This window comes from Lagenorhynchus albirostris, chromosome 9 (genome assembly GCF_949774975.1).
Source record: "Lagenorhynchus albirostris chromosome 9, mLagAlb1.1, whole genome shotgun sequence".
Lineage (NCBI taxonomy): Eukaryota > Metazoa > Chordata > Mammalia > Artiodactyla > Delphinidae > Lagenorhynchus > Lagenorhynchus albirostris.
The window spans coordinates 24,264,760-24,292,424 of record NC_083103.1 but is presented as its reverse complement, the minus strand read 5'-3'; the positions used below and the strand labels follow the sequence as shown (position 1 = coordinate 24,292,424).

Sequence of the window (27,665 nt, the reverse complement as noted above, 5' to 3'; positions counted from 1 at the left end):
GTGTTTATTAGGGAGCCACTGTATTAAGTCAGTAAACTAACGCTTCATTCAGTAAATATGGGTACTCTTTGCCAGGCCACCATTCCAAGCACTAAGCATTCAGTGGTGACAGAATCACTGTGGTTCCTGCTTTCATTGAACAGTTTGATCAAAGATATTGACGTGATGACACTGAGGTATGGCAAAAGCCATTATGGAGCAATATGGTTGATGATAGATATTAAGGCCATGATAGGATAGGACCCAGTTAAAATGATCAGGAAAGACTTTTTTGAGAGGAGTAATTAAGACTTGAAGGATGAGGAGTAGTAAACTAGTAAAGAAGGGGAGAGAACCACATGTCCCAAGTCCAGTCTCCAGTGACTGAGAAAGGCTCTCTCGCTCAAGTGAAAAGAGTACAGATTTAGTAGAGCTAGAAGGAAGCTGAAGCAACAGTAAGGGCTACTAAGAATAGCTTTGTAAGTTCTATTCCATGTTAAGTTTTGTCTCTAACAGTTGGAAACAAGATTTCTAAGCTGTGTGTATAGGGGGTGGGGTTGGGGGGGAGAGGATGGTGGGTCACCTAATAAAATTGCCATTTAAGAACATTCAGTGCATGGAATTCCACTGTGGTCCAGTGGCTAGGACTCTGTGCTTTCACTGCTGTGGGCCCGGGTTCAGTCCCTGGTTGGGGAACTAAGATCTTGCAAGCCTCGTGGAGCAGCAAAAACAACGCAACAACAAAACCACCCCCCCCAAAACAGTGCAGTGTTGAGAACAAAATAATATGGTGCAAGAGATGGCTATTGGAGTAGCCCATGTAAGAAACGGTTACAACATAAAGTGGAGGGTGGTAGTAAATGGGATTCTACATATTTCCTATCTAACTGGCCACTGCTCAGTATCCTTTGCTGAGTTCTCCAGGCCTTGGTTACAGACTTCATCCCTAGCTAACATTCTTCCCTAGCTGATCTTATCCAATCCCAGGACTTTGACTACAATCAGCATTTTAGTCACCCAAGTAGTTCTAGGTCCCAAACTCCCCAAAACAAACTCCTACTTTAATATCTTGCTTTGAATGTCGAGTATTCGAAATTGATTTCTTGATGAACCTACATCCAGTTGCTCGTATCTTTGATTCCCTTTCATACCTTGTATCTATAGTCCTTAAGCAAATCTACATGTGGTTCTACCTTGAAAATATATCCTGAGTCTACTAGCACTTTGTGACCACCACATCAGAACAGGTAGCTACAGTAGCTTATAACGGTTCTCTGTGTTTCTACTCTTGCTCTCCTGTAGTATAGTTTTTTGCATAGCAGCCAGATTGAGCCTTTTAAAAGGGCAAATCAGATTTTGTCACTTCCCTGTTACTCAGACCCCTGTGGTTTCCCATCACACGTAGAATTCAAATCTGTGGTCCATGTGCCCTTCAATTATCTGGTCTAGTTTCCTACCATTTTTCCCTTTGCTCACTGTACTCTGGTCACACTGGCTGCTTTGCTGAGACTTTTTCCATCTTGGAGTCTTCATGTGTTACACTTAATGCATGGGAAAGCTTTTCACTCCATTGTTCTTAAGGCTCATTCTTTCTAAATTCAGGTCTTACTCCAAGTCACCACTTCAGAGTCCTTCCAAGTCCACCTCTAAAGCAGTGCCTTATTTTTTACTCACTGGATACTTTTTTCTTAACACTTTTTTCTTACCTAGACTGTAAGTTTCACAGGAGATAGGACTGTTTTGGTCACTATCTGTTGTGTCTAGCATATTGACATTTTGTTGAGGGAATTACAAAAAAATACGATGGGCGGTGCTGCTGATTACATTAGATTTGGAGGTAGAGAATTACATTCTGCTTTGAGGAAGGAGTTTAAGGAAGAAAGGCAAATGAATTCGGCTTCAACTTTCTGACTGAGGCATCGAGAAATGTTGAGCAAGCAGTTGGATTTGTTAAATTCAACGATCTGGCCAAAAAAACCATAACTACATAGGTGGCCCTTCAAGTCAACCGCTTGACCGAGTTCGTCCGAGGGTGGGTGGGGGGGGAGGGGAAGTAACGAAAGCAGAGCCTCAGAGCTGGTTTTCAGAACAACAGCATTTGACAGCCAGATACAGGCCTAAAGGCAGCCTGCCAAAGTACAGGAGCAGCAATGGTGGGTAGAAAATCTACGGAATGCCAGAGAGGTCTACAAGGTCATTACTGAGGATGGGGAGGGTCAAGTGAGCTGAATGACAGCTCTGCTGATCGAGTTTCCCCATCTTATCACATTAAAATAGTTAAAGTAAGAGGACTGTCAAAATTACGCACAGATCCCCGGAGCCAGTCATCTCGCATAACCAGGCTAACACTGAAAACCCCAGACCACTTACCGTGTGCTGCCCCGGACCTGTCTGGGCACCCGAGCTGGCCCCAGCGCACTGACAGGCCCTGCGGGTGCGGGCATCTGCTTACTCTGCCCTCCGTAGTCACGGTCTCTTAATTTTGATACGAAGAGGCAACTTACAACGCGCACCACAGCTACGGCGGGCAGAGAGTAAACCGCGCAGCCGCAGTTGCTGCAGCCCCGCCTCCTGGGTCCATGACGTCATCACGCAGGGACAGGGGTGGAAAAGGTCCCCTCTCGCTCGCCGTCTCCGCTCCGTTAGTTCGCCAGCGCACGCACCGCCTACGGGCGCCTGAGCTGGACGGGCGTTGCCGAGGGAGGCAAACTGTGAGAGTCGGCGACCAGGCATCCGCTAGGGGCAGCCCGTTGCGCCCGCTTCTCCCGCAGAAGTTCGGTGACCCCCCCCACGTGCTTCCTCTTCGCTCCTGGCTGGAGTCCGCCCGGCTCTGGGCGCAGGTACCCATCACGGGATGGCTGGGGATGGGTGCCGAGGTCGGTGTCCGTGTCCTTCTTGGGCCCGGAGGAGACTGGCTCCAGGACGAAGGCTCTGCATCCGTGCTGATGCCCGGCCCATGCCGACTGCCGCCCCACCCGGGCGCTCCTAGATAACAGGACCCTCTTCCCCAGTAGGCGGCCACTCTCGGGAGTGCTTCTCGAGAGCTCTGGCGGGTTGCGTGGCTTGATCTCCATCCTCTAGGGGCTCTGGGGGTGGGGTGGGGCGAGTGGGTGGGTGACAACACGTTTGCTTTCTGCGGAGCTTGCCCACAGTTCCTGATTGCAGCACCTGGCACTGAACTGAGGCAGTCTGATTTCATCTAGATCCTCCCACGCTCTTAGCTACTTCACTCTGCTCATTCGTTTATACTCCGTATTCTGCAGGCACATTCAGGACTTTGTTTTGTTTGCCAGTGCACCTGGAGTGGTGCCTGGCACATAGATGCTATGTATATTTCTTAGACTAATAGATGAATGAAAAATAATCCTCTTTCTCTTCTTTCAAGGCCCTCCTCATCCATTAAGCCTTCCATGGCAACTCCAGCCCACAGTAATCTCAGACTTCCATCAGACCACTGTAGCAATTAGTTTTACATCTAATTTGTCTGTCTTTAGACAGATTATCCCTCATTTCTTTCTCTTAAATATTTTCTTTAAGGAAAATGAAAGCTCCTCGAAGTCAAGGCTTTATCTGGTACTACTTCTGGGGCTCCCACAGTAACTAGAACAAAAAGCAATAATTAGTTGTTGATTGGTTGTGGGGTCTTTGTGTGGCCCGCAACTCAGCTGACAAGCTGGTCAGGTTGGTGAACTGGAAAGGGTTCAGGCTTTGGAATCAGGGGAGGCCTGCATGTGAATCCTGTCTCCGTCACTTTTCTTCCTTGGGGTACTTGAGTATTTATACTTGGTCTTCTCTTTATAAAATAGGAGCTATTGATTATGACGTAGTGTTTTACAGTAAGATCGAACTGCTAAAATCTATGTTTGGATTGAGAGGTTAGAAAGACAATTAAGGCAGGGTTAAGTTTCAGTTAATGAGCTTTAGGTGTAGAATTAGAATGCAGCAAGCACTGGAGCTTCTAAGTAACATGTTATTTTTACTTTTACATTGTAGAAGCATAATTGATATTTTTGATGTTTCTTTGGTGTATTTATTATAATGATGCAATGTTCTATCATATGTAATCACAATAACTTTTGAAATCTCTCTGTACAGGCTTCAGTATAGTTTTCCCTCCTTTGAGGAAACAGATGGCCACGTTCCATCATAGTAATAGTCAATTGATTTCTTTTCCTGACTTTGTTAGTAATATATGTGAATTAAAAAAAAACCCACAAAACTCCAAAAAAACAAAAGAACAAAATAAGAATCATCTGTTATCTCACCATCCATAAATAACTACTTTACATTTTGGTGTTTTCTTCCAGTCTTTTTTTCTATATATATATTATGTACACGCATATCCTGCCATGTTATCCTCTAATAAGTATCTGTATCCATATCCTTAGATAACATATGAAAATGATTTTGAACAAATTTTTTTGAAAACCACTTTATTTTCCCATAGATATATCATACATTTTAATCATTCTTTTTTTGAACATTGTTTCCGATTTTTGAAAAACTCCTCCATAGGGGGGTGAATTAAAGCTTCCCTGTTGACTTCCCATGCCAAGGGAACATTTTCTTCACCTTTCAAGCCTAAGTTTCGTAATTTAAAAAATGAGACCGATGTCTTCCCTAGGGAGCTGTTTGAGGGTTCAATAAGATGATACTTATAAATGTGCCTTAGCTCAGCCTCCCAGCCCCACAGGAGGCGGCCAGCTAATGTTCCTCACGCAGAACCTGGATGTTCATGTCCAGTTGTGTCTTTTCCTTCTGTTTTAGTGATAGTTTTTCACCATGCATCGGAAGAAAGTGGATAACCGAATCCGGATTCTCATTGAGAATGGGATAGCTGAGCGGCAGAGGTCTCTCTTTGTTGTGGTCGGAGATCGAGGAAAGGATCAGGTAAGACCTGGTAAATGCTCCCTGACTTACTTTGTATCCTGTCCCAAAGAGTCAGCATGTTACAGATACTCTGGGGTTTCACACATAATGACTGGTTTTCTTTAAGTGAAATGCCTAGTGGGAACATTCTTTTACTTATTGGAAGTGATAAATACTCAGTATTTAGAATTATTAACAGACAGGTTAACAGCTTTTGATTTGTGGTGTGGTGGACTGAGTGCAAGGGTAAGTGTATGTGCACTGGCTTCTAGTCCCCACCTGGGCACTGCTTGCCTTGTGGTCTCGGGCCTGGCTGTCCCGGAGGTCTCTTTTGGTCCTGAGATGCTATGGCTTTTTTCTTTGGCAGGTGGTCATACTCCATCACATGTTGTCCAGAGCAACTGTGAAGGCTCGGCCTTCTGTGCTGTGGTGTTATAAGAAAGAGCTGGGGTTTAGCAGGTAAGCCGTGCCCTCTGAGCGTCCCATCCCACTTCCCATCCCTGCTTGTTAGTTAAATGCTAGGAAATGATTCTTTGACGTGGTTTTTCAGGGATTCTTAATGAAGGTGCTATCTCTGAGGACACTTCTAGTAGAGAAAAATAATAGAGCTGATGCCCTTTCTTCATTCCTGACAATAAATTTCAGATCCTTTTCATGCTCTTTTCAGTCCCCAGCCCAATTCCTTGCTTTCTGCACACGAGTTTTCTCAGCTGATCAAGCCCCTCTAATAATGCAGGTTCCTTCAGTTGCTCTTGGAAGTTACCAACGACCTGATGCCTAATGCAACAACGTTTCCCCCTTTCTCCTTTTTTTCAGAGCTCTTCCTCTAGTAGTTCACTGCTGTTTTTGACAATTTGCTGTTCTTATTTTTTGAAGTTGTGGACTTAAGACTTCTTATATAGTAAAGAGCAGACCTCCAACACAAACACACTTAGGCACAAGGGGAATTTGTTGAAGTACAGTTGACCCTTGAACAATGTGGATTAGAACTGCAGGGCTCCACTTACACACGGATGTTTTTCAGTAGTAAATACTACAGTACCGCGTGGTCCGTGGTTGGTTGAATCCTGTGATGTGGAGGAGCTGCGGTTGCGGAGGGGCCGACTCTTAAGTTAGATGCAAGTTAACCCCCAGGTTTCTCAAGGGTCGGCAGTATACGGGCTAGCTCCTGAAGCCTACGGGGATGAGATTTCAGCTCTTCCGCGGGAGTGGTGTAGAGCCGCAGTGCTGACGCTCTGGTCCTTGCTCAGTCTCTCATCTCTGCGTGTCTGCTCTGTTCTTTTCCCACTTCAGGGCAGCTTTCTGCCTTCTATGGTGCCCATCGCAGAAACACCACTTGAGTTTTACGTGGTTTGGGTCCAACGACACAGAAATCAGTCTTTCTCCCAAATTCTTTTGGAAAGACATCCAGCCCTGGGCCAGAGGAGGTGGGGTGGGTCACCTACTAGAAACCTGGCAGTTCTGCCTATGACTGTGTGTGTGGAGGAGTTTGGGGTGTGGGGGTGCTGTTCCTTGGCAGATAAACCATTATAAAGTCACCTCGGAAATGCTCTCCTTTCTTTGCTTCTGTGACACTCAGACTACCTTCCTGAGCTCTTCTCTCTCCCCGAGCTCATCTCCTTCCCTAAATCCAGCTCACCTGTGTGGTTCTGTCCTTGGGCCTCTTCTCCCTCCTTTATCCCCCAGTATATGTGTCTCTGGGGCGGACTCTGCTGTGGGGAAACCCCCTGCGAAATTGGGCAGTTTACAGTGTTTTGGGCAGATTTGCCTTTCAAACTTAACCCACCTGCTTTCACTTTTAAAAATCTCTTCTGTGCCTCTTATAGCTCTCCTGCCCCTGTCTTGAGCATTAGATTAAGGCTGATGCTAAGTCATGGGCTGAGGAAGTGGAGCCCCAGGGGGAAGGCCTTGGCTCTACTATTCAGTTAGAGAACTATGATAAAATTTTGGTTTGCTGTAACCCTTGATTCTGGAGTTTTCTCGTTCTCTGTTTTCTCTAAAAGAAACAGTTAATTGACAGTTAGGTATTCAGAGTTTTTTAAGACAAAAGAAAAGTTCAGGGATTTCTGGGAGACGTCCAGATTCCGTTCCAACCCTTATATCCTCTATCAGTATTGTCTTAGATTAGAGCTGCCCTTGAGGACTTGATCCCACCATCTGGGAAGGAAGTGGATGAATTCATTTAGGAAAAATGAATAAAGTAACCCGCCATCACAGTGCCCCTCCCAGGTTCTCTGGGAAGCAGTGCTGTGTGGTTGAAGCATTGGCTTGAGACTGAGGTAATGAGGCCACTAAGGTTTGCTTTCAAGCTTTGGCTGAATGTGAGGTTTAGGGACTCCCATTACCCTTTTTGTAAAGTGAAGTATCAAAATGGCAGGGTTCTCACACAGACTTACACTGTCTCCCTCCGAAGCCCATCTGCTCTAATGCCTCTTTCATTTCCTTCAGCTTTAGAGTGAGGGGATGAGCATTATGATTTCCAAGTTCCCTTCTAGCTCTGAAGGTCTAAGTGGGTGATCGTTGAGCCTATCCCCTGCTCCCAACTCTAGCCTCTCTGGTTAACTGGCTTTCATGGGATGGGGGGTGATTGCAGTCATCGGAAGAAAAGAATGCGACAGCTGCAGAAAAAAATAAAGAGCGGGACGCTGAACATAAAGCAAGATGACCCCTTTGAACTCTTCGTAGCTGCCACAAACATTCGCTACTGCTACTACAATGAGACCCACAAGATCCTGGGCAATACGTTTGGCATGTGTGTTCTCCAGGTAGGTGACTTGCCCCAGCCCGTGACTGGAGTCAGAGTGCTAGGGAGTGCCTGGGCTGCTTGGTCACCCACAAGGACAGGTGTACAGAGCGGAGAGGAGTCACGTGTACTCCCTGCCCCAAAGCTTCATCTGTGGAGGACTTGGCCACTTTCCACAGGAACTGGATAACTCACCAACATTAAAAGAGCATTTTCTACCAAAAGCAGCACTTGTCTAGGGATAACCAAACTGGCAGTGACACTCCATCACAACTGGGTCTAACCAGCTTGGTAAAGCACTGAACTTTGAGTGACCCTAGCACCCCAGATCCCTATTAGAACTAACTGAAGACTTTTGTGACCAGAGAGCAGTGGGACTTGTTTTAGCTAACTAGGGACGGACCCGAGTACTCGGACGTCCTATCCAGAGTGCTTGACCGAATAACCACCCCTATCATTGCCCTTCTCGTCCTTAAAGTCTCCTCGCTTTCTCCCCTCAGAGAAGCAGCTGGTGAGTTTCTTCACTGGTATATATTTTCTCTTGCCTGGCAAGTTGATAGATTAAGTTTCACATTTTTCTTTGTTTTGAGCTCTGGTGGTCTTTGTTTTGTTCTTTGATTCTTTGGCACCTGTGACTCCATCCGCCGCCCGCCCCCTCCCCCTGCCCCAGCCCCACCCACCAAAGAAAACATTTAAGCACAAATCCTCACATTTAAGCACAGGTTCCCACAGTTTGATATGTATTTATTATATGCATGCACTACTATGATTACGTGCATCATAAAACATACGTTTTAAAATATAAATTAAGAAATGAGGTGGGAAATTTTGAATAGGAGTTCTAGTTTTTCCTTTCCGCATTCCAGTGGGCTGTCCATACACTGCTGGCTTACAACCCACCTTGGAGGCTGAAAAGAGCGTTTTGCCTGTTCTCACCCCATCGCTGACTGGTAGGGAGCTGCTTCTGCTCACTAGTTACCAGGTGAAGTGATGGTGGCTCCTTTAGGCAGCGGCTCCCCCATGTGGTGCAGTTGAGTTTTGTCAGACAGTTTCCATCTATGAACAGAGCAGAAAATGCGTGTGAGGTATTTCTGAAATTCAAGTGTGAATCAGTGTGGATTGGAGGACTTCTTTCCAAATAAGATTTTATGAGGGATTACGGGAAACACTTTGACATGTAAAACCGGGTATACTTCTTCTCCAGGGCTGGACTCTCTTCTGTGGTCCCCTGAGTAAGGGACTGTGTGTGTGTGCGTGTGTGTGTGTGTGTGTGTGTGTGTGTCCTGGTAAGTCAGGTACGGGGTATGGTGTTGAGTTTGTACTCTGAAGCCCTCCTTGTACCTTATCGCCTGGCCCCTCATTAAGCTTCCCAGTGGGTGCTCTTTGCAGCCAGTTCTAAGGTTTCCTTTTTCCAGGATTTTGAAGCTTTGACTCCAAACTTGCTGGCCAGGACTGTAGAGACAGTGGAAGGTGGTGGGCTGGTGGTTATCCTCCTACGGACCATGAACTCACTCAAGCAGTTGTACACGATGACCATGGTAAGTGTCTGTTTTTTTCTTTAACTTGATTGTGGTGGTTCAAATCAATCTGTGTTTTTGCTGCTTTCTTTTAAGAACTCCTACTGAGCAACTCCAGTGAGCGGTCAGTATAATTTCTAGGCTGGGAGCTCTTTGGAGCTAATGAGGAATTTTCTGCAGAGAAGCCTCAGTGGCCCTGGGTGTGCTTAGGAATCTGTGAATTTTGCTTTTGCTCTCAGGCATTTGCAGATTCTACACCAGTGAGATTCAGACATGATGCAGCTGTTGTGTAGTTCAATTTCTAAAACAGTATCCCACAGAGAGCCACGCCAGTGCTTACATTTGTGTACTACAAAAAGGGGACCACGCACAGACGTCCTCACCTGCCCTCACCCTAATGGGTAGTGGAGGAGAATTGCTGTCCCGCTCCCGGACTGGCAGAAACTTTGACTCCAGGGGGTGGGGGGGTATTTTTATTTTGCCCCAGCTGAGGGAGTGGCTGGAAGGGTTTCCCTGGATGAGAGCTGGTTCTGCCACATGGGTGCGTTGAGCCGCAGGTTTGGAGTCAATGTACATTGCCAGCTGCTCAGGAACTGTTAGGCTTGGCCTCAGGGTTTCATGAGCTGCATCCGCCCGGTGAAGTGGACTTCCTTCAGATCTCAGTGCCTGCTTCCTGTCGCCCCATCGGCCCCAGCCCCTCCGGCCTCCTCGGAGGTCTTCAGGTGCGCCCTCTCCCCTCAGCAGACTATCACCTGAGGGCCTTCACGCCGTTTCCACGGAGTGTCTGCTGGCTCACTTCCTCGCTGCGTTCCAGTCCCTGCCAAGATACCACTTCCTCGGTGCGGCCTCTCTCACACCCTGTGTAGCATATGTGGTTGGCCTGTCACTCCTCAACCTGTTTTATTTTGCTTCAAAGCATGGTACAGCCACCTAAAGTTAGACATTTATTTGTTTATTGTCTGGCTTCCCGTGCCAGTCTCCAAACTTTATGGGAGCAGGGACTTTGCTTTCCTCCCTGGTGTATTCCCTGGTCCTGGAAGGGTGCCTGGCCTTTAGTAAGCCCTCCTGAAATATCTGTGAGTGAGCGAATGTCTGTGCCCACGTCACTTTGTTTGTTCCTCCTCCCTCTCTTACTTGGCTGCCTGCTTACCAACTCAGAGGGCCTTCCCTCTCTACCCTATATAAGTATTCCCCCTCCCCACCCCCCCATTGGCTGCCCCTGCACCCTGTTTCTCATTCATAGCATTTGCCAAAATTTGTATCTATTTACTTGTTTTTCTCCGTCCAACCATTTGACTGTAAGCTTCAGGAGAATAGGTTTCATGCTTTACTAAACACCGGTGTGTGCCCAGCTTGTCTGGCGTTGGCATGTGCATTTTATTGAACGAGTGAATATGTTTTGTGCTGCTGGATAAAATGTGGGAACAGTCAAAGGTGAGGTGAGGGGACATTTGTTGTGGTAAGAAACATTGCATTTAGTGTCTGAGTCTTGCTGCAGCAGATCGCATCCGGCCAGTTTCGCATGGCAGGTTAGGTAGGAGTAGATGTTGTTTCTAGTAGCATCACTGGTGCCTCTTTTATCCCAGGGCTGTTTGCTGGAACTTCTTCACACTTGGACGCTGAACCTCAGTGGGATTTGGGTGCCTCTGTTAATGGATGTTGTCTCTTTTAGGACGTGCATTCAAGATACAGGACGGAGGCCCATCAGGATGTGGTGGGAAGATTTAATGAGAGGTGGGTCTGGAGCACGTTTCTCACTTCCTCAGCTGTGGGGAGCCACAGTGGGAGGAACATTTTCACCTTGGACCCAACTGAAAGCTGTGCTCTGTCTCAGGGAAGATAGTGCAGGAGCCCCAAATGGTGAGATTCCCGATAGCAGCGGTAGTTGTGCAGCTAACTGGAAGCAATAAAAGTGAGTGGAAGGCTGGGGCCTGGATTCTATCTTGCTTCTGGCCCTTACCAAGTCTCTCTCCCGCTCTGGCTTTTAGCCTACGCATCTGTCAGAGGGGTGATTTGTCTGGACCACTCTTTTCCCAAATGTGTTTCACAGAACACTGATGTTTAAGAGGGACCTTATGACAAAGGGGTTCTCTGGTCCAGTACGTCTGGGAAATGCTGATATGGTTTTTCCTTTCTGAGGATTCACGTGAGCCTGTTTTAACCTCTGAAAAGTCTCACAGCACCAGGGACCCCAATTTATTTGACCACAGACCCCTTTTTAGGGAACGCCAGTTAGCAACACGTGAAACACCTTAAGAAGAAAGAAGCCATGTCCTAAGTCAGTGGATCTCAACTGGAGCAGTTTTGCCCCTGGGGAGACTTGGCAGTGTCTGGAGACGCTTTGATGGTCGTGACCTGCGGTGAGGGCGGGAGGCTGGTGGCGGTAGAGGCCAAGGGTGCCGCTGAACAGCTTAAAAGGCACCGAAAAGCCCCTCCAACAAAGAATTATCTGGTCCAGAATCTCAGTAGTGCTGAGGTTTAGGAATCCTGGCCTGGGTGAACTGTACGACCTAATTTCAATCGCCTCTGAAGCTGCTCTGTAGGAGTGGGCCTGGAGGTCGCCCAGCGCTACTGGCTGGAAGGGAAGCCTGTGAAAGTAGTGCGGGAGGCCCTTTTCTTGCAGTTGTGGGAGAAGCTTGGATTTTATAGCCAAACACATGTTTTGCTACACGCAAAAATGTTTGTATTATAGTGCTAGAGGGAGCTTTCCCCTCCACCCTTTCCTTTATTTTCTCCTCCTTGTGGCAGAAGGTCAGTCCATTTGTGTATGCGTTTGTTTCCCTGTGTGGCTGGTGAGCACATGTGGGGTGGCTTTGGCGTTCCCCATTCAAGGAGACACGTAGTGCTAAAGGGTGAACCTGGCAGGATGGGGGAAGGGCCGGGGCACCCTGGAGCAGCGGGCTTCTGCACAGTAGGGGCCCTTGTAATCAGTCGCTTAAGGGAGTTCCCCGTTTGCTTGTTTGCTCTATAAAGCATGTTCGGGCCTCGTAAAGGAGGCTGGGAATCATCCAGCACTGCCCTCCAGATGACGGTGTTGGCTTTCTCCAGCTTTCTTAGAGACGTGGGGCTAGATGATTTTCCTGGAGAAAAGCCCTTCCCTTGTTGTGCAGACACTGCCCTCAGCACCTCACGACTGCGGTTTGTTCCTCAGGTTTATTCTTTCTCTGGCCTCGTGTAAGAGGTGTCTCGCCATCGATGACCAGCTCAACATCCTGCCCATCTCCTCCCATGCCGCCAGCGTTGAGGCCCTCCCTCCCCAGACCCCGGTGAGCTGCCAGGGGCCGGGAACGTGGGGCAGGCTGCGTTTTCTGTGCTGGCCCTCCCGGGGTGGCGGCAAAGCTTCTCCTCCTCTCCTGTCTGGTAGGAGGAGAGTCTTGGGCCTTCTGGTCTGGAGCTGAAGGAGCTGAAGGAGAGCTTGCAGGACACCCAGCCTGTGGGCGTGTTGGTGGAGTGCTGCAAGACCCTAGACCAGGTGAGCGTGCGTTCGGAACGTCCCCAGCCCAGTCTGCACGGCACGGACGGGAGAGACAGCAGGCGGAGAGTGACAGACGCCAAGTTAGAACAAGGCTTGGCTCCTCCGAGGGCGAGTTCCCTGTTCTGTTGCTCACACTCAGGCGTGCAGCAGCAGCATGTGTTCACAACAGTGGTCCAGGATTAGCTCCCCCTTCCCCACGTTAACAGTTCAGGGAGCTGGGGGTCGGGGGGAGATGGGTTACATTTATGGAGGAACGCCACAGGCACGGGGTGCTAGACCTGTGTCCTTTCATTTTCATTATTTTTTTTAAATTTATTAAATTTATTTATTTTTGGCTGCATTGGGTCTTCGCTGTTGCGCGTGGGCTTTCTCTAGTTGCGGCGAGCTGGGGCTACTCTTCGTTGCGGTGCGCGGGCTTCTCACTGCAGTGGCTTCTCTTGCTGCGGAGCAAGGGCTCTAGGCTCGCGGGCTTCAGCACTTGTGGCTCGCGGGCTCTAGAGCGCAGGCTCAGGAGTTGTGGCACACGGGCTTAATTGCTCCGCGGCATGAGGGATCTTCCCGGACCAGAACTCGAACCCGTGTCCCCTGCATTGGTAGGTGGATTCTTAACCACTGCGCCACCAGGGAAGCCCCCATTTTCATTAAGTTTTGATGATGTAAAGGTTTTCGCTTATGCCTTGTTCCTAAGTGAGGAGAGCTGGAGGCTCTAGTGTGAGGGCTGATGAGGGCCGTGTGGTGAGGATCCTCTGTGTACCTGATCTCTAGGTACAGACAGCAGGCTGGGTGGGAGCTGCCAGGATGCATTTCTGTGCTCCCTGAAGTGGCCAGGGCTGGTAAACTTGGCTTCTCCGGTGGTTCCTGGGCGATGATGGGAGCTGAATGGATGTGGCCCAGAGGCCTGCAAGCTGTCGGGTGTGTTCAGGGTTCTGGTCCAGCCTGAGCCAGCCAAGCAGCACAGGCCTCTCTCAGCGCTGGGCTTTTCCCTCATGATGGAAAACAGCTGCAATGATGCCGCCCACTTGGGGCTGAGACCCAATAGGGTGGACTCCCTTTCCATGCTGGAAGTAGAATCACCAACCACGCAGCTCTCTCTGCAGCCCAGGCTGCAGGCTCTGGGTTGCTTTCACCACTTCCTGGTAACTTTATCACCAGAGACAGGGAGTGAGAGAGAGGACAGGGAAAGGGCAGAAGAGGGAGAAACTATAATACAGTAGTATTGTTATAAGAAAATAAATGACCCATGGCAAAAAAATTTAAAAAATCAGTAAGTAGGAAAGTGTGCATTAAAAATAGAAAGTGGTATTTCTCCTTGGCTGTCCTGCTCTGCAGAGACAGCTACTGTTAACGGTTTATTGTGTGTCCTTTTGGATCTTTTTCTGTGCATATAAATGGGTATTTTTAAAGTGTGCAAAAGGGAAGGTGGTCCCCATTAGACATTTGGCTTGATTCCAGCTTTTTTGCTATTATAAGTAATGCTATTAGGACATTCTTACAGATACATTTGTGGGCACTGTCTCTAGGATAATTTAATAGGAGAATTGCTGGGGTAGAGTATGTGTGCATTAAAACGGGTGTCATGCCAGGTTATGGAACCCGCACCGTGTATGAAAAGGCCTTTTTCTCTGCAGTTTTGCCAACACTGGGTACTGTTAAACTCGTATGTCTTTACGAATCTGATATGGGAACATAGGATCGTTGTTTCAATTTGTTGTTACTTTAGTTATGAGAGAAGCAGGCACTGTTTTCATATAATTACTGGTTATTTTGTTTGTTTTTATAAACCACTCTGCTTTTTTGTATTGGTTTTTCATTTTAGAATATTACTTTAGAGTGCATTTTTAGTCCAGATTTCATACCCTTTTATTATGTTTGTAGATTTTGCCACTTATGTTTTATCAGAGTTCTTCACTTTTCTACTCTAAAGCAAACAACAAGAGGATAAAATACAGTGTTCGGCCAAGGCCGAGTTAAGGCGAGTAGGACCTGGATCCCCTCTGAGTGTTTCCATCTGGAGAGACTCTGGCTTCCTGAAGCCCCTCCCCTTCCTTCCCTTCCTTCTGCCTGGGACTGCGTCTTATCGGTATCTTCCGAGTGTCCATGCCCAGTCATGTAAGGCAGCTTCTTCAGGACCAGACAGGCCAGGCTGGACCATCTGGCCTTCTTCCCAGTCTCAATGGCCTGTTCCCAGGACAGATTCCCTGTGGGGAGCAGAGTCTGGCCCCTGAGTAGTGTTATGGTCCCTCTTCTCATTAAGTGCCACTGACACTCCTCTAGGCAGGGGCTCAGCAGTAAACAAGAGGGACGCACCTGCTGTCTGGGGCTTACATTCTGGTGGGATGAGGAAGACAGGGAATGAAGGAAATAAGCAAACCACATATTGTAGTAGAAGGTACCGTGTAGGTGGGGAAACATGAAGAGCAGCGAGGAGGGATGGGGAGTGCCGGGAGGAGGGAGGGGTGCTGCGGGTCTCCGTCTTGTGGTCAGAGAGGGCCTGGTGAGCAGCTGCTCTTTGAGTGGGCTTGAAGGAGTTGAGAAAACGAGCCACATAGCTCTCTGCAGGGAGAGTGCTCCCGGCGGAGGGGTCACCAGGTACACAGGCCTCAGGTCAGTTCTCCTGGTGCGCTCAGGGACTCACAAGGAGGCCGACTGGGCTGAAGCAGAGCGAGTGGGTGAGGGTAGGAGGAAACGACGGAGGTCAGACCGTGCAGGCCATGCAGGCCCCTGGGAGGGCTTGGCATTTACTCTGGGAGCGATGGGGGCCAGCAGAGAGTTTTATGTTTATGGTCTCTGCAGCTGTCAGAGGGATCCCCAGGCTGGCTTTATTTATTTAATCCCCGTTATCATGCTTTTTCTTTTTAAACAAATACACAAATTATTTATCCAATTGAAGGAATTCTTATGCTTCTGGAAGCCAGCCTTAATTTTAACAGGATCGCCTTGTGCTGTGTTGAGTCTAGGTTGTAGGGGAACGAAGGTGGGAGCAGGACTGATTAGGAGGCTCCTGTAATAATGGCGGCGGTACAGGGTGGTGGCTTTGACCAGAGTGGTGGAGGAGGAGGATGGTGAGGAATGTAGAATTTTTATGTTTTGAAGGAAGTATGGACAGGATTTGCTGATGAATCAGGTATGGGAGAAAATGGAGAAGACTTTTGGCCTAAACAATTGGACAGTTAGCTGAGCTGGGGAAGATCGTAGGTGGGGGAGGATTGGAGGGGATGTTAGGTGTTCAATGTGAGATGTCTATTAGATGTACAGGTGGAGGGCAGAGCAGGGGCAGTTGCATGTATAGAAGAGTCTGGTGTGCGGGGAAGAGGTCTGGATGGAGGTATGAACTTGGGGGTTATCAGCACCTAGTTGGTGTTTAAAGCCTTGAGACCCAGAGGGGACGATTAAGGGAGTGAGAGTCCAGGTGCTGGGCCTTGCTTTCTGGCCAGTAAGAACTGCCCTGCAGCCCCTCCGCCCCTGAGTTAGCCTAGGCATCAGCCTGAATTCTCCGCAGCGATGGTGGTAGATGGCTGGACCTTGGCCTTTCTCAAAGCTCACCTAATATGTTTCTCTTTCCACAGGCCAAAGCTGTCTTGAAATTCATTGAGGGGATCTCGGAAAAGACCCTGAGGAGTACTGTTGTGCTCACAGCTGCCCGAGGAAGGGGAAAATCTGCAGCCCTGGGATTGGCTATTGCTGGGGCGGTGGCTTTTGGGTAAGGGGGTCCCCATCTTTAGGCACTCTGAGCTCTGAGGGAGCAGTGTGCAGGAGTAGGGGGTCAGGGGACAGGGAAGCTGCTCCTGGGTCTGAGCGGGCTCCTGTGTGATTTCTCTATGTCTTGGGTTCCTGTCTAGAAAGAGCAATGCTGTTTCCCCCAAACCCCCAAAGGTGCACATATATGTGTGCATGCACACACAGACATACACCAGGGCCAACTCACTATTTAGAGTTGAACAAACACACAAGAGCAAAGAAATGGGGGTAAGAAACTTAAAAACTCTCAGGAGATGAGCATGAATATGACCCGCTTTGCTGACTTAGAAAAGTACAAGTTTGACATTTTAATGATTTTGATCAGTAGAAGATCTTGTTTGCTCCTGAGGAGCTGCATTTGAGTGTGATGTTCCTTTCCATTCTTTTGTCCTGGGCGGAAGACTTCTGCAACTGCCAGGAGATCATGTACTTCCAGCTTCCCAGACATAAATAACGGACCTAGAATTTGCCACGTCCCGTATGCATTCTCTTCCTTGGTGCTCCTAATTAACAATGTTAGCGTTTCATAGATGGATAAACTCAGGCTTAGGGAGTTTCAGTGACTCACCCAAGACCCCCCCCAAGTCAGTGCTGGTAGTGCTGGGGCTGAACTCGGCTCCTGACTCCTAGTCCTTTGTTTCTCTTGCTGCTCTGGCAGTACCACTCAGCCCCGCCACCATCAGCATCCTTTACACTGAACAAGGATTCCTCAGAGGTTAACTGTGGCCTTAGCCTGAGCACAGTTGAGCACTTCGGCTTCACGGTTTGAAACCCTCACAGCACAGCTAGTGATGAGACTGAAGCTGTCTCTCGTCCCAGGGCGCAGGACTGGGGAGCCGCGTGCCAGCCCCGGCACTGAGGGAGCAGTCCCCACAGTGCCCTCAGCAGGGTGCTTTCACAGATGCTCGTAGCTGATGGCTGGGATGTGCTACCTTCAAACTGGTAATGCGTTTTCATTAGGTTGGGAGGAAGAATACCCTCAGGTCTGGAGTTGCTTTACTTTTCCTCCCCAAAACGTGTGTCCTGATTTTTTTTCTGCCACTGTCTCTGGTTATCCCCTGTGTAACAGGGGCAAACAAAAATGTTTTCTTTTTTTAAGTTCTCTAAACATTTCTTAGATTTCCTAATTACTTAAAAAAAAAAAAATCCTCCTTTTGTTCAACAGGTACTCCAATATCTTTGTTACCTCTCCGAGCCCGGATAACCTCCACACTCTGTTTGAATTTGTATTTAAAGGATTTGATGCTCTGCAGTATCAGGTAGGAAATTAGGATAAGAGCTTATTTTGATTCCATGCTGAGTATAAATCCAGGTGAAGTCTTTAGAATGCAAACTTTCGTAATATTTAGTTTCTAAAGCCTGTTTCTGACGTTTGGCATTGGTTTGGCTCTTTCCCTATTAGGAGCATCTGGATTATGAGATCATTCAGTCTCTGAATCCTGAATTTAACAAAGCCGTGATCAGAGTGAACATTTTCCGGGAACACAGGCAGACCATTCAGGTGAGGCTTGTTCTAGAACCCTACCACATGGGGCCAGTGTCCTGCTGTATATAAATGCTCTAAGACGTCTCCTTTTATAGTTGTTCTATGTGCTGTGTAATTGCATATCTTTTAGACAGCGTTGTTGTTTTACGGTAAACGTGTTCCAGATTTTCAGCCTCTTCTAAAGAAAAACATTCAAGCAGACTACCAAGTGTATGTAGCCAGATGGGAAAGTTATAGTTTTGTCCCTTGAAAATTGAGTGAGTAGGATTGTAAGTATGCTAATCAGCTAAGAGAAATAAAATCATTTTTTCGGACATTTCTAATTTTGCATAGTTACAGCAGGTTTTGAAATGATGCATCTGTAGCGAGGACAATAAATAACCTCACCATTTAAAAGAAGAAAAGTTCTTTGTAAAATGTACTCTGAATCTTTGTGGTTTAGCCGGTGGCCTATTTTCCTTTTGAAACAGTGTTTCCCCGAAAGCTCTGTGAATCTCCAGTGCTCTGTAAGCCTGAATGGTCTGTACGTGTCCAAAGGCTACAATTTTGTTAAATCATGACAGGCGTGCAGAAGGGATGGAGGCCCGTGGGCTCCTAATGGAGCAGGTTATTGATCACTTTTGGAGTTGGGTTGGGGTGGGAAGTGGGCCAGGCCAACTTGGCACTTTACGCCCTTGACCTTTATGCCTGTGAGGCATTTGTATATGTCTGTCAAGGAGGTATACCTTTTATCAAGGATCCAGGTTATAAATGAGGTTCAGTGTTTGTGCCTTTTTCCCTCAAGGACCTTAATTTTTTTCTTGCTGGGTCTCTTTCTAGACTCTCCTCTCTGTGCGTTTCTTCCTACTTTGGCCTGGTTCTCTCAGCTGAGGGGAAGAGAGTCCAGTGTTGGGGTAGGGCGGGGTGAGGGGCAGGCTGCAGGCCCTGAGAATACAGAGATCTGTTAAAACTCAAGAAAAACACACAAACCAAAGAGGGAGAAGCTTTCCGTGAAATGCCTGGCTCAGCCCTCCCCGCGCCTTGGATCTGTCATCAGAGACCTTCTCGTATTACCAGAGTCCTTTTGTCTCCAGACTGGAGTTGAAGCGCAGAAGAGGTGACCTGACTTTATGAGGCTACATTTGTGTCCCTTTGAGACCTCTTCTTTCTTGCTGGAAATTGCGATACAGAGGAATATTAAAGTCGGCGGTGCCTCTCCAGGGGCCTGCTTCCTGCTGGTTTTATGAGGTGCTTGTTTAGTTTTTCTCTGTAAGGATCCAAGATGTGGGGCCTTACTGAGGACATGTATCTGCTGTCGGAAATGAGTGGGGTCTCTGCCCCCTTGACCCATCAGCTTCCAGCAAAGCAGTTAAAAAATCTCACCTGTAATGGAATACTTGAAAACTACAGGAAAGCACAGAGACCAATATAAGATAACACTCAGGTGCCCAGCACTCAGGCTTAAGAAATGCTGATGTTTTGCTGTTTGCTGTGTTGGTTTCACGTTTAAAAAGCCACTCATGGGCTTCCCTGGTGGCGCAGTGGTTGAGAGTCCGCCTGCCGATGCAGGGGACATGGGTTCGTGCCCCGGTCCGGGAAGATCCCGCATGTCGCGGAGTGGCTGGGCCCGTGAGCCATGGCCGCTGAGCCTGCACGTCCGGAGTCTGTGCTCTGCAACGGGAGAGGCCACAACAGTGAGAGGCCTGCGTACCGCAAAAAAAAAAAAAAAAAAAAAAAAAAAAGCCACTCATATTTTTGTTTTAAAGATCTGAATCCTCACAGACATGGTTGAAGTCCCTCCTGTACCCTTCCCCATCCATTCCCTTCCGTCACTCCCCATACTGTGCTCTGAGATTGGTGTGTTTCCTTTCTTTTTCTTCTCTTTTTTAATAAATTTATTTATTTATTTTTGGTTGGGCTGGGTCTTCATCACTGCACGCAGGTTTTCTCTGGTTGCGGTGAGCGGGCTTCCCATTGCGGTGCACGGGCTTCTCATTGCGGTGGCTTCTCTTGTGGCGGAGCACGGACTCTAGGCTCGCGAGCTTCAGTAGTTGTGGCTCGCGGGCTCTAGGGCGCAGGCTCAGTAGTTGTGGCGCACAGGCTTAGTTGCTCTGCGGCATGTGGGATCTTCCCGGACCAGGGCTCAAACCCGTGTCCCCTGCATTGGCAGGCGGATTCTTAACCACTGCACCACCAGGGAAGTCCCTGGTGTGTTTCCTTTCAATTCATTTGTTTATATTTCACTACATAATTATGTATCCGTAAATGGTAACGTACTATACTTGTCTTTCTTTAGCTTGCCTTTTTTTCACTCAACATTTGTTTTCAAGTCCAGATTGAAGCTTGTAGATCTGGTTGATTCATTTTTAAGCACTATATGAGCACATTACAGTTTATTTATATGTTTCTAGAATTGGAATTGTTGGGTCTTAGGGTATACGTAGATTTCCATCTTTCTCGGATTTTGCCAAATTCTTCCTTAAAGTGTTTGTACATATTGACATTCACCGCAGCACTCTCGAGTTTTTGTTTCCCCACGTCCTCACGAACACTGGGTGTTTTACTGCTATTTAAGTTTTGCCCGTCTGCGTGTGAAGTGGGGTCTCCTTGTTGTCTTGAGCATTGCTGTGATGACTAGTGAGGTTGAGTACCTTTGTTTATGTTAGTTGGCTATTCAGGTTTCCTCTCCTGTAAAAATACCTCTTCATAGACTTTTGCAAACTTTAAAAAGAGCAGGAACCCCTGTAGGAACTGAAAGAGTTGTTTATACGCATAAGGGTGCCAAGCTCATGGCAAGTTTGTGACATTAGATGGCCCAGCTAATAATATAAATAAGGATGTGTGAGCACTAAGAAGGTTATAAGTCTTAGAAGTGTCCCCACCAGTGCAGGGGGACCTGGGCTTTATATTGACGGTGTCAGAGCAGGACACAGTACCCAGAGTGTAGGAGATGCTTGAGAAACTCCTCGCCTTTAGCCATTGCTGGGGCCAAGCTTGCCTCTGGCCCACTGGCCAGAGTGAGGCTGGGGAGAAGCCTGAGAAGGGAGAGAGGAGAGAAGGGGGCACCTACCCAACCACCTATCACTCAGCCAGGTCCCAGGTAGGGCATTTTTACAGATTTACCTATTTTTTTTTCTCAAGCAGCCATCAGGTATTTCCTCCATTTTCTGGAGAAGAATCTGAGGTGCTGAGATGAAGTGACCTGCCCAGGGCCACACAGTCAGTGGTCGACCTGTTTGGACCCAGGCATCTGACTCTAAGCCCATCCCAGCTTTGCCCTGCCAGGGAAAAGCGAGGAGGAGGAATGAGAGAAGAAGAAATGGGACTGGGGAGAGAGAGTAAAGAGAGGCCTTTATGGTGACTCACCAGAGATCACAGCCATGGTATCAGGTGGCCAAGCTAATAATACAAATTTTTCTTTCTGGCAGTATATACATCCTGCAGATGCTGTGAAACTGGGCCAGGCTGAACTTGTTGTGATCGATGAAGCTGCTGCCATCCCCCTCCCCCTGGTGAAGAGCCTTCTGGGGCCCTACCTTGTGTTCATGGCATCCACCATCAACGGGTGAGGCACCTCGGGCAGGAGCCGTTGCTCCCATTGTAGGTTGTTGCCAGTTACATAGCATTTAACGAATGTGACCTGGGCCTGGGTGGGTAGGGCTGATTCCTGAAGTTTGAGTCTTTGGGGCTCTGCTGCACTCTCTCCTCAGCCTTCTCCTTGGCAGCTGGCCCCTTCATAGTAAACTACAGCTCACTTCTGGTCTGAGCTACGGCCCACCAGAACAGGCAGCACCAGACTGAAGAACTTCATAACCCAGCTGATGAGTGTCTCCTGTCCGTAGGCCTGATGAAGTTCTAAAGGGCACATGGATGGCAATACCAGTGTCTTATCTCTGAGGCTTATGTGAAAATATAGTATTAAAGTAACTGTATAGTTATCATATAAGAAAGCAGGCTCAAGAGCTTTTTTAAAATTTTGAAATATTTAGTTCTTGTTTGCTTTAGAAAAGCTAGAAAGGTAAGGTAAGCAAAAAGAAAAATCACTGGTGATCTGACCATATAGAGACAACTTTTTCATTTTGAATAAGAACGTAAACATAGTTTTCATAATGTTTTGAATTTGCTTTTTTATATAAAGAATATACTGGGAATTCCCTGGTGGTCCAGGGGTTAGGACTCCGAGCTTCCACTTCTGGGGGCCTGGGTTTGATCCTTGGTTGGGGAACTAAGATCCCACAAGCCGTGCAGCATGGCCAAAAAAAAAAAACAAAAAAAGAATATACTGGGAAATCGTTCCTGTTCAGTGTATACATATCTTCAATATTGAAAAGATTTCTATATGGAAGTCACATCTTGAAGAGGTAATTCTATATTATAGATTTATTATTTGACTGCTTTGCTTATACTGAAAACAGTTAAGTAAAATGGGTTTTACTCTTTTTTGATAACTGCTTTATTGAGATATATTTAAAGTGTATAATTCAGTGATTTTTAGTATATTCATAGAGTTGTGAAACCATCACCACAGTCAATTTTAAAACATTTTCATTACCCCAGAAAGAAACCCCATATCCTTTAATTATCATCCTCCAGTTCCTTCCTGCCCCCCAGTTCTAGGCAACCACTAATCAACTTTCTGTATCTGTGGATTTGCCTATTCTGGACACTTTATATAAGTGGAATCTTAGAATATGTGGTCTTTTGTGACTGGCTTCTTTCACTAACCATAATGTTTTCAAGGTTCATCCGTGTAGCTTATATCAGTACTTCATTCCTTTTTATGGCTGAATACCATTCCATTGTATGTTTATGCACATTTTGTTTTTCCATTCATCTTTTTGATGGTCATTTGGGTTGTTTCTCTCTTTTGGCTAGTAGCAGTAATGCTGCTGTCAACATTCATGTACAGGTTTTTGTGCAGACATGTTTTCTGTTCTGTTGGGTGTATACCTAGAAGTGGAATTAGTGGGTCAAATGATAACTTTCTGTTTAACTGTTAGCGAACTGCCAGATTGCTTTCCTAAGCAGCTGTACCATTTTACATTCCTATCGCAGTGTGAGGGTTCCAGTTTTTCCATGTCCTTGCTAGCATTTATATGTCTTTTTGATTGTAGCCATCCTAATGAGTATGAAATGGTATCTCATGTGGTCTTCATTTGCATTTCCCTGATGGCTGATGATGTGGGGCATCTTACATGCTTATTGGCCGTTATTTATCTTCTTTGGAGAAGTATCTGTTCAGATTCTCTGCTCACTTTTCTAATTGAGTTGTCTTACTTATTATTGAGTTGTATGGAAGGGTTCCTTATATGGTCTAGATACAAGTCTCATATACGTGATTTACAAAAACTTTCTCCCACTCAAGAAATTCCACTTTCTTGTTAATGTTCTTTGAAACACACAATTTTTTTAGCTTTGCTGCTTGTGCTTACTCTTTTTTTTTTTTTTTAAATAAGTAAATGGAATTCCTTTGAGAATGCTTTGTTATATGGGGCAGGCAGGAGTAATAAAAGCACTTCAAAATTTAATTTTTTGATCATTCTTTAAAAGTAGTATTTGAGTTAGAGGAAGTATTTATGCAGTATTCTCATTTATGATAATGAATACTATGAAACAGTGTAAAACTAAAAATAAAAAAAACCCACTGAGCAGTCTGCACCCTGTGGTCACGTGTGCTTGTGACCAAAGACAAGGAGGAAATAACAATTGAAAAGAGCTGGTTCAGTGATCAGATTATAGATGATTTCTTTTCCCCAAATTTTTTATTACTTCTTTACGTCATCTTTTAAATGAAAGTAGTAATGAGAAAAGTTACTTGGGTGGTGGATTTGTTTAATCTTAATTCTTTCAAACTGGAAATGCTCTCTGTTCATTTTTTCAAGCATAGAACTTCTAATAGCAGCTCTTATTAATTGGCCATTTACCTGTGTTCCAGTTCCATTATGCTAAATGCTTTATTCACGTCATCTTCTCAGTCCTTATTTATTATTATTATTTTTTTTGCGGTACGCGGGCCTCTCACTGCCGTGGCCTCTCCCGTTGCGGAGCACAGGCTCCGGACGTGCAGGCTCAGCGGCCATGGCTCACGGGCCCAGCCGCTCCGCGGCATGTGGGATCTTCCCGGACCGGGGCACGAACCCGTGTCCCCTGCATCGGCAGGCGGACTCTCAACCACTGTGCCACCAGGGAAGCCCTCAGTCCTTATTTTTTAGTTCACAGTACAGTCCGGTGAGATGTGTGGAATAGTCCCCTTTTGAGGAGGAAGCTAAAAGGGGTTGAGTTCTTTGTCCAGAGGTACTAAATGGATATGCCAGGACTTGAGCCCAGGCCCAGATGGCTCCGAGGTGAGCCACCATGCAGCCCTGCCTCCTTTGGGCATGGAAGTTCAGAGGTGACAGGGTTGTCCTCGGCGAACAGAAGTCTGATGTTTCATTAGGACGAGGAAAGTAGTTCTCTGTCCCCTCCTAGAGAGTTGATTTGGGACCTCATGCCTGATTGCCTTTGCTTTTGCTCCTAGCTACGAGGGCACTGGCCGGTCTCTGTCCCTCAAGCTAATTCAGCAGCTCCGTCAACAGAGTGCCCAGAGCCAGGTCAGCACCACCGCTGAGAACAAGACCACGACGACCGCCAGACTGGCATCAGGTACCCCTGGAGCTCTGAATGTGCATGCAGTGCACAGCAAGTCACTTCACACTCTCCTGCGGGATCCTTCCCCTCATGGCCGCATGGGCGGTAACAGACCGTCTGACCATCAGGCAGAGAGGTTGAGCCCCCAAGAGGTGAAGTTGCTTTTCTCTGAGGAACAGCAAACCAGTGACCAGATGGGTGGCTGACCTGGGCCTTCCGGTGGCTAGATTCCTGTTTGTCACCATCTCAGGGCATTGGTTGCATTGACTTAGAGAGATCCCCTTGGGATTGGTGTCGAGGCAAGTTGAACATCCACCAGAACAATTTAAAACCACTCGCTTTAAATTCTTGAGCCATATTTTGTGAGCGCCATGTGACAGAGATAAAGTAGAACATTTGCCTTGCTCTTGTGGACAAAAAGTATTTACTAGTTGTTCCTCACTGTGTGTGTGTGTGTGTTGTGGGGAACAGTGCGAACACTGCATGAGGTTTCCCTGCACGAGTCGATCCGATACGCCCCTGGGGATGCAGTAGAGAAGTGGCTGAACGACCTGCTGTGCCTGGATTGCCTCAACATCACTCGGATCATCTCTGGCTGCCCCTTGCCTGAAGCCTGTGAGCTGTATCCTCCTGGGTTCCATTTGTCCTGTGACAGGGAGAGGGGGCAATGGAAGAGTTGAACAAAGAGTTTTGGCCCTTTGCTTCATAGGCTGCTGCTCTAGGGAGAGGGGAAAGTTGAATGTTGTTGATTTCCCTTCTTTTCCTCCCTAATATGTTTCTGCTCAGAACCAGGGGCTCCTCTTCCCAGGTTGAGGGAAACCCACATATCCAGGTGACCCTTGGAAGTAGTGTGTCCTGTTCTGGGTTCTCTTCGATTTGCTTTGGTTGCTTAACTCCAGATCCAGCTACTACGTTAATAGAGATACCCTCTTTTGCTACCACAAAGCCTCTGAGGTTTTCCTCCAACGGCTTATGGCCCTCTACGTGGCTTCTCATTACAAGGTAACTGCAGCTAGCCCTCGGGTGAACTTTAGCAGTGAATTCCAGCACTGGGCAGTGCCTTTTGACTCGGCTTTTTGCATGTTTTGTTACCCAGTGGCTCAGGTGACCATTCCACTGGGACTTGAACGTCCTGATGTTGGCAAGGTCCAGGGATCCTGCTGGAGGGGTTGCATTTCCCATTGTTGTTCAGGCTTGTCGTGGGCTCCAGCTTTGCATACAGAGTGTGAGATTTCTGCACGTAGCTCCATGTGTGGTAGCTGGAGAGGGTGGAAAGTTTTGCCCATTTTAAAAGGGGTACTTACATTTCTTGCCTGTTGGCTAAATGGATGGGCTGAGATGACATAGCAGTTGTAATCCGGGGGCTGCTGTTTGACCTGAGACCAGCCTTATACCCCTGGGCTGTTTTTAAGGAGCAGTGAATGAGAATTTGGAATATTTGAAAGTCTTAAAAAGGCACATTGGAAAGGACACTTTTTGAGTGTCTAGGTAGCTTTTTTATGAACACCCTTTAAACGGAAAGCCGAAGGGTTGATGTTAGAAGTGGTGAGAGGTTGTCTTGAAATAGCAGCCTCTTATCAGGAAGACGTTCGCTTCCCAGCTGTGAAGTATATAGCACTAACTAAGCAGGTCTCTGCTCCGGCTCTGCAGCCTCAGCACTCGTGGTGAGGTGACAGCAAACGTTGGAGGCTTAAGTCCCACTTAAGCCCTTACGGAGGGTCTCAGGCTGGCCGGCTATGGTGCTGGAAAGGCGCTTTGACGGGTTTCAGCACATCACCTGGCTCTGGGGAAGGCAGTTCTCCAGTCATGACTGTGGAGTAGCCTCTCGAGTGAGGACAGGATGAGGAGTGCTTCTCACTGACCTGTTTGTGCCCCACAGAACTCTCCCAGCGATCTCCAGATGCTTTCTGATGCGCCTGCTCACCATCTCTTCTGCCTCCTGCCTCCTGTGCCCCCCACCCAGAATGCCCTTCCTGAAGTGCTTGCTGTCATCCAGGTACAGAAGCTGAGGTGTCCTTGTGGCATTGATTTTGGGACCCACTTAGGCATCAAGGATTAGTGGCTCGGTAACCGCAGCGCAGAAGGGGAAGCTGCTGATTCCTGGTCTCAAGCCTAGTGACTGGACGTATCCAGGCAGGCGATTAGGGTGCATCAAAGGAAACTACCACCCAGACAGAGACCCAAAGCCCCACTGTTCATGGATGGGTGAAAATCAGGACTGGCCACTTGTATTTTGACTTGCAGCTCCTAAAACAGAACTTTGTTTTCCTCCTTGATTACGAAAGCAATACATGCTACTTGTAAAATTAGAAGACACAGATTGGGAAGATGTTTTTAATGCCTAGCCTGTATTTATGCATTTCTTTATCATTTTTCCTGTTCATAAACATGCGATCATAGTATTTGGTAATCTGGGTTTTTTTTTCAATGTGTCAGATATTCATAATCTGCATAATTTTTAAGGCTGCATTGTATTTCATGACATGCACGTACGGTACTATGTTTAACCATCCTCCTGTTAGACCCTGGAGTCACTGACGTTGCCCAGTTCTGTAGAGAGCCACGTGAGCGTCCTGAGCCTTAATTGATGAGCTCACATGTACACCATGTGTGGAGACCCTCTTCTAGTGTGGTTTTGCTCTCTGGGCCAGGAGGATGTCAGTATTCTGCCTTCTTAGTGATGGTGTCAGGATGCCCAGGGGACACAGTAATGAAACTTCTCTTGGAAACGGATGAGTTGGTTACAGGGTTAAGCGTGCGCTGGAGTGGAAACAGCCGGCCTAGTCAAAGCAAGGGCGGAGTGCTGGTGAGGTTCTGGGGTGGGCTCTGAACCTGGAGCCGGCCTTTCTGTCTGCACTGTCCTGCTTCCCCAACAGGTGTGCCTCGAGGGGGAGATTTCTCGCCAGTCCATCTTGAATAGCCTGTCTCGAGGCAAGAAGGCTTCGGGGGACCTGATTCCATGGACAGTGTCGGAACAGGTGATGTGCTTTCCCTGGTGTGTCTGAGCGAGTGAAGCTGGCAGTGCTGGAGGCTGTCTTTTGTTGCTTAGTCACCGGCTTGTGTCTCCCCCACAGTTCCAAGACCCAGACTTTGGCGGCCTTTCGGGTGGAAGAGTGGTTCGCATTGCTGTTCACCCGGATTATCAAGCGGTAACGTGTCCTCGTGTGTGCTGTTATTTAAACCTGGTGTGCTGTAATTAGCTGCAGCCGTGTTGCTGGCCGCTCGTTAGGGCAGGTGTATGCGGTTGTTTAA

General features: G+C 47.4%; 1 protein-coding gene across 1 annotated transcript in view; it reads left to right on the top strand.

Moving 5' to 3' along the window:
- Positions 1-2,654: 2,654 nt before the first annotated feature.
- The window catches only part of NAT10 (N-acetyltransferase 10), a 38,865-nt gene continuing 13,854 nt past the window's right edge, over positions 2,655-27,665 (top strand). The window contains exons 1-18 of the mRNA XM_060159432.1: positions 2,655-2,819; positions 4,747-4,869; positions 5,216-5,307; positions 7,442-7,613; positions 9,007-9,129; positions 10,781-10,842; positions 12,260-12,374; positions 12,473-12,580; positions 16,150-16,283; positions 17,487-17,580; positions 17,724-17,822; positions 21,215-21,351; positions 24,304-24,428; positions 24,885-25,035; positions 25,319-25,415; positions 26,293-26,409; positions 27,290-27,391; positions 27,488-27,562. Of these exons, the coding sequence (XP_060015415.1) occupies positions 4,762-4,869; positions 5,216-5,307; positions 7,442-7,613; positions 9,007-9,129; positions 10,781-10,842; positions 12,260-12,374; positions 12,473-12,580; positions 16,150-16,283; positions 17,487-17,580; positions 17,724-17,822; positions 21,215-21,351; positions 24,304-24,428; positions 24,885-25,035; positions 25,319-25,415; positions 26,293-26,409; positions 27,290-27,391; positions 27,488-27,562 (1,911 nt within the window). The 5' untranslated portion in view covers positions 2,655-2,819; positions 4,747-4,761. The remainder of the gene's footprint in view (positions 2,820-4,746; positions 4,870-5,215; positions 5,308-7,441; positions 7,614-9,006; positions 9,130-10,780; positions 10,843-12,259; positions 12,375-12,472; positions 12,581-16,149; positions 16,284-17,486; positions 17,581-17,723; positions 17,823-21,214; positions 21,352-24,303; positions 24,429-24,884; positions 25,036-25,318; positions 25,416-26,292; positions 26,410-27,289; positions 27,392-27,487; positions 27,563-27,665) is intronic.